General features: G+C 48.2%; 1 protein-coding gene across 2 annotated transcripts in view; it reads left to right on the forward strand.

The window, feature by feature from the left end:
• Positions 1-12454, forward strand: part of CACNA1B (calcium voltage-gated channel subunit alpha1 B) — a 471028-nt gene that overhangs the window by 235241 nt on the left and 223333 nt on the right. For both annotated transcript variants that reach the window (XM_084649844.1, XM_084649843.1), the window contains one exon: positions 9636-9739. In XM_084649844.1, the coding sequence (XP_084505970.1) occupies positions 9636-9739 (104 nt within the window). The remainder of the gene's footprint in view (positions 1-9635; positions 9740-12454) is intronic.

Here is a 12454-nt window from a genome sequence, read left to right on the forward strand (position 1 = left end):
CCATGGCCAGCTGCCTGGTCGTGCCTCAGCTGAAGACCATTCAGAACCTTTAGCTAGTACAGAGTGAGCCCCCATCTGCTTAATTCACAGGGGATGTGTGACACCTGTGGGGCTGGGCTGGCTTCTAAGCTATTTCTGGGTGTTCGTGTTAGGAGGATGAATGGTCCAGTGTATAGCCCTGCACCAGACTAGCGTAGAGACTTGCAGTGGGACTGACCTCCTGCGGCTCCCACAGGACCTGCTGCTGTAATAGTGGGAGCAGGTGGGAATGGGTATTGCGGGGTGGGATGGGAGCGAGATTAAAAATAGTCCCGGGCAGTTCTCTAGTCCAGTGATTACGGGGCTAGCTTGGGATGTGGTAAACCTGGCTTCAATTCCTTGCTGTGTCACAGGCTGTGACCTTGGGCAAATCATGGAGTCCCTCAGCACCCCATCACTGAAATGGGGATAACAGTACTTTCCTACTTCACAGTGGGGCTGTGAGGATAAATGCATTAAAGATTCTGAGGTGCTCTGATAGTACGGTAAGGGGGGCACATTTAAATATCGTAGAGAGATAAATAACTTGTTCTGATTGGTTCGGCGATTGCCTCTCTGTGTGAAATTCCTAAAGGTGCTTGACTTTGTAGCCCCCAGTCTGAAATGAGAGGTGGCTAGAAACTGGCCATTCTCAGTGTAGGGTCTGGAATTTGCTTCTTCTCATTGGTCCCCTGGAGCCCGTGGTTGTCCTGTTGCAAAGTCTATCAGTTTTTCTAGGGTGGAGGGCTAAGTGGATGGGAGCAGGTGCTGGGAGAACTTTGTTTGGGTGGGTAGAGGAGGGCTCCATGTGGAAATTGGTCCAAATTCTACTCTGTTGCCTGTGTTGATTATGGCAATGTGTATCTGCACCCAGAGCTATGAGTAGGAAGAAATGGAAATAAAACACAAATGGCTTGGCTAATTAGCAGAAGTGGCATGGAGAATTGTGAAAATCGGATGAAAGATAAATGGAATTCAGCTCAGTGATCTAGCTGAGAGTTTTCCCCGATGTGAAAGTGCTTCTTTAAGGGAAGATTATAATTTAATTGCCCCAAATAAATCAGATTCTGCCAGTAGTTAAGTTAACTAAGATAGAGTGAACTTTGGGTACGTCATGCATTTTTGAAAAAGACATACTAACGGGCTAATGGTCTGTTTATTTCCACCTCAGATACCACTGTCAAATTAAATCTCTTCTCTATTGAACTCCAAAACACTTATAAACATTTCTTTGTTAACTTCTGCACCAGCTGCGTTTCATACGGACAGAATGTCCTATGTCACCATAGTGGCTGTACTCCTTCCCTACAAGAGGCAGAGGCATTCAAGCCAAATCTTCCACCCCAGTCAAGAGGGGAAACTTATTTAGACAACTCTGTGGTTCCCTGTGCAAAGCCAAATGAATTGATTCTTTGTTATTGGTGTAAACCAAGAGTGAGCCTGCTAAAATAAATGGATTGTGCTACTAAGAGAAGGCCACCAAGGCCACTATTCAAAGAAACCTTCAGTTTTGGCTCTGTGGACAGAACCAACCCAGATGGACTTGAACTATGGGGGTACATACTCCAACAGCTAGCTTGTGCTGCCATGGAGCCACTGCTGTTGGTACCTAAGCTAACATGGGTATGGCTACACGGGCTGGAGTCACACCTCCGATTGCACTGTCGACATACCCTTAAAGAGACTTCGGGTGCTGATCCTAGGCAGCAACACAGACTGCATTTGTTAAGTTGGGAGGTGGAGAGCCAGAGGGAGTCACAAGATCGGTGTGTCTCTAAGCCCCCATAAAGAATCAGCACTTGAGCAACTACAGTCCCGTCCTGTCTGATCACTTACCATAAAAGATGCTACAGGTCCTTGCCACCCCTCTATTGCTATACCATTCTGTAGTTCCTGGTTTTGACTGGGACCAGAAACAGACACAACCAGAAACGACTCTTGTGGTATTGCTGGCTCAACCAGAAACACCAGGGTGGATTTCCAAATTTTGCAAATTCTAGATGTTCAAATAAGTATCTCAGCATTTTGGATGCTTATCGCAGCCTGAACTTCCAAGTCCCCAATGATAATGTTTTACATTCATCCCAAAGAATTCCAACCTGTGTGCATATACCACTCACTTTGGGTGGTGTGAGGCAACCAAACGACACGCATTATTCTACTTGAGAACAAAGATGATGGAAATTTTGATCGAGAATAAGCCCCTGCTCTATGAAAAGTGCCATGAAAGCTTTAATGTCCAGTCCAAGCTGACAGGACCTTTAAAAACAAAGTCTCATCCCTCTGTGATAGAAGAAGAGCCATTGTGGCCAATGGGATAAAGCACTGGGACTTCAGTGAGCTGGGTTCCAAAGGCCAGTGAGTTGAGAGAGGGTGGAGACAGGTACCTGTACCTGGTGGTGGGGGCCTTTTGACACCATTCGACCCTTCTTCTCTCCACTGTGTAATAACAGAGCTAATTTAGACTCAGTTGAGAGCCTCGTTACCACAGAGCTGAAACACTGATACCTAGGTCTAAGCATTGGACCTGCTCTGGGACAGTGTGCACCAGCGGTGAGGCTCCCCACTAACAGCTGAAATGACTGAGAGCTGTGTTAAGTGATGGGACCTGAAGACATCCTAGTGGATTGGTGAGCAGCTAGCAGGGTGGCCAGCAGAGAGCTGTGGAGATCAGTCAGCAAGGCGACGGGCGGAGAGGCTCAGTGGTTGGCCAGCATGGTGGCTGGTGGAGAGGTGCAGTGATCGGCCAGGCGGCTGCCGGGGAGGAGCGGTGACTGAGTGCCCAGGCACTGGAGTGAATAAAGTGCCTTCTTACCCACCTCCACCCAGGGTGGGAGGTGAACTCTGCAGATGCATCTCTGGACTCTGCGTCTGCACTGACCAAGGACAACAACTGTGAGTGCGGTGCAGAGAAGGGATGGGCACGTTAAAGGGGCTTTTGGTTGCTGGACTTAAGAACCCGATGGAAAAGGACACAGCCCAACTTACTTGGAGGTTAGTTTTTTCCTCATGGTTTAGGTTTATGAACCCTGTTTGCGGTGTTTTCCCAAAGTAATGACAGGTTACTTCCCTCCTTTTAGTAAAAGTTCCTTTTCTACACTCAGACTCTGTGCTTGCACGAGGGGAAGTATTGCCTCTTAGAGGTGCCCAGGGGTGGTGTGTAATTGTCCCAGGATACTGAGTGGGGGCTTGAGCTGGTTTTGTGTCATATTGTTGAAAAGAAATCCCTAGGTATTGAACCTGGTCCTTGTTGCTGCCAATTCCAATGGGCAGGAGGGTTACATATAGCACCTAGCCCCATGGTGCATCTAGGTTCTACCAAAATAGCAATATGTGAAATTAAATGTATCTGTCTCAGAGTTATGAAGGACTTTTTTGACCAATTGGGATTTGAGCTGGTTATTCCAGAGAGGCATCAAATATAATGTCTTGACTGCTAAACTACCCCATCACTGATCAAGCAGTGGGAGGAAAACATAATAAATCACTCTGTGTTGGAACCTGAACTTAATATCAGAGGGAGAAAAGGCCATTGAGACTCCGCCAAGGACTTGTCTACATGCAAACTTGTACTGGTTGAACTTAGTGTGATTTGAAACCTAGTTAAAACATTGCAAAAGGCTGTGTGGACGCTCTTACTTTGGTTTACTTTCTGTTTAATTTAAATGGCTTAGGAGCAGGTTAAAACTAAAATGGGTTAAAACCTAGCATGCACACAGGGGGTTGCAGTGGTTAAACTAAACTGGTGCAAATTTGCACATAGGCAACCCTGATCATTATTCGTGTACCCGAGAGGTGGGAGTTGAGGGACTGCTGAAGGTGATAGCGAGGTTTTGTGGGAGGGCCTGGAGAGCGTTCAGTTTTCAACTAAAAACCTGGAAGGCAGGAGGCGAAATGAAAGATAAATAGTGGTTTGTTCAACTATTCTGTTTATTGTTTAAAGTTCACCGCAGCATGACGGTCCCAGGAAGGGGAATTCAAAGGCTCTGCCAAGTGCCACCCAGCATCTTCCTGTGGGGGAGGCCTGTTTTGTTCTACTGCTTTGTTGTTCCCAAAATGGATTTCATCTCTCTCAGCACAACGTTTAATGGGTTATTTGAACAGGTCGTTTAAACACGCATTGCCATTCTGCTCGGGCCATTCGGCCCTTGACATGTGTGAACCTGAGCTGCAGAGCAGGAGGTGGTGGACGTATTGTTTGCCCAGGTTGCAAGAAACTGTAAACTCCAGGCTTTAAACCATGCTTAGTCCCTTAAGGTATGTCTACATTGCAGTTAGACACCCGGGGCTGGCCCGTGTCTGCTGATTCAGGCTTGCAGGGCTTGGCTCAGCGGCTGCATAACTGCGGTGCAGATGTTCGGGCTGGGGCTGCGGGTGTCTAATTGCAGTCTAGACATACCCTTCTTGCTGAGAGAAGCCCCTTGAGGCATGTGCTAGTTTTCAGCTCTCTGGCTTCTGCTAGGTAGAGTGCAGACAATTTGCCTTTGAATATTTGGGAGTTCTGTCGCTCATTAGAAAAAGTACATCATTAGAAACCCAAAGGGGTGGAGGATGGAGTGATTGTAAGGTTCCAGGAGCCATTTTCTCCTGTGGAATTTTTCTCCCTTGGAACATTAGCACAGGTAGTGGCTGGCCATTCCCGGGGAGGGAGTGTGTCACTGACAACAACGCCTCCTCTCAGTGTTATTAGCTGATCCCTTTGCACTAAACAGATGACTGGACACATTTCCTTTTCTTGTTCAGAATCTTGGCTTAGCATCATGTGAAAGTGTAAAGGGACACTTCTGAAAAAAAGAGATGGAACAACAGGTGGGAGGGTTTGTAGTCTGGTTAAAGTTAGGGAACTGTGGAGTCAGGGCTCCTGGATTCTACTCCCTCCTCTGGCACCAATTCATTCTGTGGCCGGTGCAAGCCTCTTAATCTCTCTGTGCCTCCGACTGCACATCTGTTCAATAGGTTAATTTAATACTTCTCTACCTAAAAAGGTACGTATGATGCGAAACTAACATATGTGCGTTAGGCACCTGGGCATTGCTAGAACAGAGGCTCTCTGTTAATGCAAATTGTTTTACACTAGTCTATACAGAAACTGCTGCAATCTCCCCTTGCTGTTTGTTGCTTGGTCTGGTTCCGCAGGGAACATCCCACTTTTCCTCCCAACCCCCCTCATCGTTAGTGGAGATGTAGCTGACAATGGAGGCAAAGTCTTCAGGAGTATTTACATGCTCCTTTTTCATACTGATGCTGGAATGTGGCCCCTTTGATCAGCACTGTTTGAAGTCAGTGGAATGTGGAATTCAGCAGCTATGCCCAGGATTCATGAAGCTCCCCTGGTGATTCCCCGAGCCAGAGGGAGTGTGGAACTGAAAGTCGGTAGAGTCCCTGGAGGTAGAACTTTCCACTGCCGTGAGGTACACAGGGTTGGGGAGATCTGACTGAGCCGGCAGGTCTCCATTGATCTGGGCTGGCTGGAGCAGAAATCCCATCTCGTGTTTAATGGAACTGGGTTGAGCTGAGTGCGGCTGTTGCTCCTTCTCTTCCAGCGGCGAGAAGCTCTGAAAACAAAGACATCCTCTTCTTCCTCCTCCCGGTTTAACAGGGCAAAAGGGCTCTGTGCCCTGGCATTTTCAGTGGCATAGAACCACCAATGAAGCTGCATCCAAGAAAAGGGCGAGAGAAGGGAAAGTGGCAGGGTGCAACAAAAGGGTTTCTAGTCATTGCAGCCAATTGCAAGCAGGAGTGAATTGCTGTCAAGCAGATTGTCTAAAAGCATAATTTTAAAAGAATTCACAATGAGACAGAGGCTGCCATCTTGCTTGTGCAGCGAGACAAGGTAGCCTAAGGCTTTAGCATGGATTAGGGCAACAAGAATGTCTGGGGGTTTGGCTGTACAGCATCTGGGACGGGTTGGGCAAACTTTTTGGCCTGAGGGCCACATCTGGGTATGGAAATTGTGCGGCGGGCCATGAATGCTCACAAAATTGGGGGTTGGGGTGCAGAAGGGGGTGAGGACTCAGGCTCAGGGGTGGGGATGAGCGGTTGGGATTGCAGGAGGGTGCTCTGGGCTGGCACCGAGGGGTTTGAGGGCAGGAGGGGTATCAGGGCTGGGGCAGGGGGCTGGGGCACAGGAGGGGGTCGGGGTGCAGGCTCCGGGTGGCCCTTACCTCAAGCAGCTCCCAGAAGCAGCAGCATGTCCCCCATCCAGCTCCTGCGCGGAGGTGCAGCCAGGCACCTCTGTGCACTATCCCATCCGCAGGTGCCACCTCTGCAGCTCCCGTTGGCCATGGTTCCTGGCCAAGGGGAGCTGCGGGGGCACTACTTGGGGCAAGGGCAGCATGTGGATCCCCCTGGCTGCCCCTACGCATAGGAGCTGGCGGGGGGACATGCTGCTGCTTTCAGGAGCAGTGCAGAGCAGGGGAAGCCCCTGCTCCCCGGCTGCAGTGCCGGAGCAGGGCAAACCCAGGACCCCGCTCCCCAGAGGGAGCTCAAGGGCTTGATTAAAACGTCTGGAGGGCCGGATGTGGCCCCTGGGCCATAGTTTGCCCATCCCTGATCTGGGAGGTGTGATTCCTGGCTCAGGTATATGTACACATGCTGGCTCCACTCGAGCTAGTGTTTATGAGCAATGGGACTGTAGCGGCATGGGTGGTGGGTTGGGCTGGCCACCGAAGTACCTTCCCGCCCTAACTCCTCATTGTTTGTTCAGCCGAAAGTATTCGCCGGATTTGACCGGAATTTGCAAACCGTTTTGATTTCAGCAAATTCAAATGAAAAGTTTCCCCCAGCTCTGGTGGTAAGGATAAATGCCTGAAAGACTGTGAGGTGCTCAGATACGGTGGTGATGGGGAGGGTCACGTATAAACCCTTAGCTGGGTACACAAATGGGGCTTGTAAAGTGAAGTGCCAGCTTGCTGTTGTCACTGAGGTGAGTGTAGCAGTTCTGATGCTGCTGGGAGCGGCCCATAAGCGCCTTCTGCATCTTGACGCAATGCTGTCACCTCATTAAAAGTGTTTTATTTCCATCCCTTCCCTATCCGGTTAGTCCTGCGATTGGGATTGAGCAGCACAAACAGTCAGCCAAGCATGAACTGGAAGCATAAAAATTGATTTGATCTCTTGGCTTCCCCCACTTAATGAGGAGGACTGGAGTCAGGATGTGGGAGTCCAGCCCAGCCTCTCTGCTCATGGAGCACTGCCCTCTGCGGCCGCGGCGTCCCAGGATACGGCTGCAAGGCTCTGCTGCCGAGGGTGGGGAGTTCCTTTTTCCTGGCAGCTCACAGGTGAATTCACGAAAGCATCTCCCTGGGGCTGTGGAAAAGACCCTGCCCCCGAGAAGATTTCTATGGCCCCTTCTCCCTTCCTGCTGAATGCGGCCTGCACCTTGAGCCCTTTGTGCACGCGAAGAACACACAGAGCAAGGCCCTTGCCTGCTCCAAACATAAGGCGACCCTGCAGACGCTCAAAGAAAGGTGCTCAATGAGACACCTTTCTGCCCATTCTATTCTAAAGGCTTTGATCGTGGAATTGGATCATGGATTGGTCACCAAGTTTGGGCTTCGGCTGAATAAGTAAATGATAAACAAATGATCACTCGGCAACATTTTAACCTATAAAGCAGTGGATGTTTATATGAATTCTCTCCTCCCATCTATGCCCTTCCTCTGTGCTCCCCCTTTGGCATTTTCTAGACCCCTGTGTCCCATCAGCCTGGTCAGGGCAGGCCAGACTACAGTTCCCAGTATTAGTAAATGTGGTCTGCCATTGAGGAAGCGTTCCATCCATGTGCCCCACTGTGTTAGCTGTGCTCTTGGCCAACAGAGTGGGAACTGAATGGGGTCCTCTAGGGCTAAAAGCCTATGCTGCTAGAGCTTGAGCGAAGGGACCATGGTTCGCTCCCTGGTGCTGTAACAGACTCATCTCCTCCGTGGGTCAGGCACGGAGGGGCACGTGTAGTGCACTCTCACCGCTGGGTGACCGCTGAGCGTCAACACCATCAGCGGAGCCAAAGCACTGGGGAAAGAGGCATGAAGGGTGACACCAGTACTCACACTTCATCCTCGTGTGTTCAGCACAGTCCTGTGGAGAAGGGGCAGGGAAGAAAAAGGGAGGAAGAGTAGAAGGGAGGGAAACTAAGACTGGGAGGAAAGAAGAGAACAGAAAGACAGAAAAAACTGCAAAAGGAGGAAAAATATGGGGATGGGGGAAGGCTGAAATATATTGGTGGTGGCATTTGTTTTTTTTAAAGTATTTTGTGGGAGTGGGGGGATGGACCGGGTGTGGGACAATCTTTCTTTCTTTCTTTCTTTCTTTCTTTCTTTCTTTCTTTCTTTCTTTCTTTCTTTCTTTCTTTCTTTCTTTCTTTCTTTCTTTCTTTCTTTCTTTCTTTCTTTCTTTCTTTCTTTCTCTTCAGAGGTTTGTAACTAGGACAGCATGAAATGCTGGCAGGGACAATTTGTTAGCCCCTCTTATTGTTAGCAAATCACCAGTCAGCTGCTGTAGATATTTATAAATACATTAGTTATTCAGAGAACCTTTCCTTATGAATCTGATCCTTAGTCTCAGTTGTTCGAGGAATGGTTTGTGTCAATGTATACTCCAGCGGTGACTCATGAGCTATTTGCCACGATGAATACTTCAAGTCTTTTTGTTATCTGTAATTCATACTGTATAACTGGTCATCTAAGTCACACGGTATTTGTTTTTGCTCCCTGATTGGATGACTCCCAAACCACACAAGGAACTTTCAAGATGGCTTCATGAACGCATGTGGTTCAAATACTTGTCAACGCATTTGTGACACTTCCTCTTCCTGTTGTGAGCAAAATTTCACTTGCACAAATGTTGGGGAACAGTGAATATAAGGCATGACACATTGTGAATAAAAGACTCTGTGTCAAAGAGAGGTAATGGATTTTGTTCAAGCCAGTGCTCACAAGTATTTCCCTGCGGTATTTGCCAAGTTCTGTTTGCAATCTGTCAGGCATTTCAGGCCTGTATTAGGGATGGAGGAACTGTGTCATTCTTTCACCATTAAAAAAGAAGAGATGCAAATTTTCCTTGTTCCCGCCCCCCTCCCCCCCATCTTCAAATGAGCTGATTCAAAAGTCGCTGCATTCTTCCCACAAGAGAAGAATCTGAACGCTCCATGGCACTTGGCTTGGGTAGTGGCCACATGGCATTTTACTTTTCAGCAATTACTTGAAGAGCTCCCTTGTGGTTAAAGAATGCAGAAACTTTGTCAGAAACTAAAACCCGGTCTTCCCCCCCAGTACACATAGTTGCTTGCTCAGAAAGTTTTAGATTCTGGTTTCGATGACAGACTTCCAAAGTGCGGAATAAGCAGATGTGAAGTTGGCATCACTCTAAAGGCTACATTCACCTTACTTGTTTTCCCAACCATTTTCCTCTTTTTCTGTTTGTGTGTGTGTTTCATTCTGTTCCTGGGATTTCCGTCCTCAGTTCAGTTGCTGCACATTTAACAATACCAGTTCATATTGGCACAGTCTATAGGGAGTCTAAAGGGAGGATCCATTGTCCATTGCCCTGCAATGATGGATGTTTGCTTTTCTGGGGACTGATAAAATATTGCTTTTCTTTCTTCCCTTCTCTATTTCCAGACCAATGATGCTGCAGGAAATACCTGGAACTGGATTTACTTCATCCCTCTCATCATCATTGGCTCTTTCTTCATGCTCAACCTGGTGCTGGGCGTGTTATCAGGGTAAGGCGCCGATGACTTGTCTGTCTCCACCTGGATGTGAGAGGCAATAACAGCTGCAGCATGTTGGACTGCGTGTTGTGGGCAGGGACTGGGACGGGAGGGTGACACACCAGACTCAACACATTGATTTGGTTTCACTCTCTACCTACTCCCTTTCTCTTCCTTGTAATAGTGTGCCCCATGAGGCCACCACTCAGCTGTAACCTGAGGCCACCAGCAGGGCTGGTAAAAAGTCAGTAGCCAAGATGGTCCCGAATTGTCAAGCATGACTTCAGTTGCCAGGGTTAGGGAGTTTCATGGAGTACACTAATTTAGGCCTTGTCTAGCGAATACTTACTCAAGTGCTGAACTGTAAGCAGGTGAGTAGCCCCACTAAAGGCAGTGAGACTATTCTGATGCTTAAAATTAAGCATGTGAGTACATGTTTGTAATGCATTTGGGTATATTTCCCTCTAGTGACGGGCTCCAGTGACGGTAACAGCCTGCTACTTACTCCCAGATGATGGAGCTACCTTGTCAGCTCATGCAGTGGTAGGGGCTTGTGCCTTGGGTTACATCCACTATGGTATCTGTGGCTACGTCTACACCACACAGAACTTGGGGCAGCGTGTAGGGTATGCATAGCTACACCTCACAGTGAAAGGCAGGCTGTGTCCATGCTGTGGTGTGTAGCTACAAATGTCCGTGAAGGTTCTGGCTGGGGAGAGGCAGTGGGGAGGGAGCTGGTCACTACACTGCCTAGATGGAGGAGACACTGCTTGTGTGTTTAGACAGCCGTGTAGGGCATATAGCCTGGGGGTTCAGGGGTGTCTTTACTTGCCTACACAGCTATTTATACCCATGTGGGGGGGGCATGTAGTGAATATACTCTGTACTCTGCCATTTGTGCAGTGTAGACGTAACCAGTTTGTATGAAACCCCAGTGTTGCCAACTCTTATGATTCTATTTTATGTCTTGCAATATTTTGTGTTCTTCTTAAAGCCCCATGTGATGGGGTTTGTCTGGCCTTTTCTGCCCCCTGCTGGAGCCATTGGCTGCTTGATACCTGTCTGCTCAAGGAAAATCCACTCAGAGCAGGCTACCAACAAGACAGTCCTCTGGAGGTCTAGAAGGGCCTGGAGGAAAAGCAGACCAATCAAAAGCCAGCAGACCAGTTAAGAAGGCTTGCCTGCTTCTTCTCAGGAGAGAGATGGGTGAGACTGGAACAGAGGAGGTGTTGCTCAGTGCTAGTCCAGGACCCCACGGCTGGGCCAGGCTCTTCCTTCGAGTGCTGCAACTAAGTGTTTGCATTTGAAGTTCGGCTTCTTTGCATAAAAGTGCAGACAGCCAAATCCTGAGTTTATTTGGTTATGTAAAGGTTGAGAGAATGACACCGATTTGCTCCAAGCAGGTGGCCAAATCTTATGGATTAAGGTGGGGTTTGGTCCTAGAGGGGGCATTATGGAGCAGCCCCACCTGCCACGCCTCAGCTCCTGGAGAGGAGAATGTCAGCTTCCATTTAGAAAGTGAAAGTACATTTCTAGCCCTTCTTGTTAAGGGGGCAAGCTTGAAAATGTGGAATGTAAAGACTCAAAAACCAGAAGGCAAATAAAAATAACTCTGCTTAATTTTTAAAAATTTCATGATGTTTAAGCCAATCACCTGTTTTTTTTGGGGGGTGGGGGGGAAGGGCTGACTCAGATTATAGTAATGCATGGAGTTGGTAATACTGAGCCAGGGGTTCATTACATTTGGATGTGAGACTTTGGTTTGGCCCATTAGAGAGAGAGAGAGAGAGAGAGAGACAGCTGCTAAATTCAGATCCTAACCTGAATGTCCCCATCACCCGTAGATGTCTGGATCTGGGTTTATCATCCAGACCCATCTCAATAGTACACAAACTTACAGTGTATGCAACTGGGTGCCGGAGCCCCTCCAATAAACCAGTATTGGGCTTGTGTATGTGCACCTCGATTTATGTCTCATAGCACGGTTCTCAGCCCTTGTTTGCTGATTGCCCTTCTGGTAAAAAGAGAGGAGTGTGCAGCTGTGTTGGAGGAAAAGGTTAATGCCCTTTAATATTGCAGCCGTTGCTCTTTCTCTGTCTTACGTAGCCAGGGAAATAAAACGTTCTTCAAAGAACAGATCCATGCCTAGAATTTTTAAAAGAGCCTCAACACCCACAGATCCTCCTGTGTTCAAAGCAGGTGTGGGGGGAAAAGTAGAGAGCGGCTTTGTGTGAGGATCGGGAACAGTGCCCTTGGGCAGGAAGAGTACAGCTGGCATAAGTTGTTTCAGAAGGTCACGGACAGGGTCAGAGTTAGGGGCAGGCGATCCAGGTGACTGCCTGGGATGCAAGGCTTGTGGGGCGCCGGGCTCAAGGCGCTGTTTTTGTTGTTAGTGACAAAAGGGAAAATAAAACGTTTGAAGTAAAATGTTTCAGGTACGCCATATGTGGATTCGTTTTTCACTAACCTTCTAGAATGTTCTGGACCTTTGTAGAATCTCATGGAACCTTCCAATCTTGCTTGTATATGCCATGAATAAATACAGATCCTAGCAAACAAATTTATTGTCTTACACGACAGGGATAAATCATGCATGCAAATCGTGCATCAAAGTCGTGCAATGGGCTACAAATGCAATAACACATAAGGTATTCAAAAGTTTAATAAATGGAGTTGGAGGGTCTGAAGATGCTTCTTGCCTGGAGCGCCGTTTGGTCTAGGGCTGGC

The sequence above is a fragment of the Lepidochelys olivacea genome (assembly GCF_965140295.1).
Source record: "Lepidochelys olivacea isolate rLepOli2 genome assembly, chromosome: 16".
NCBI lineage: Eukaryota > Metazoa > Chordata > Testudines > Cheloniidae > Lepidochelys > Lepidochelys olivacea.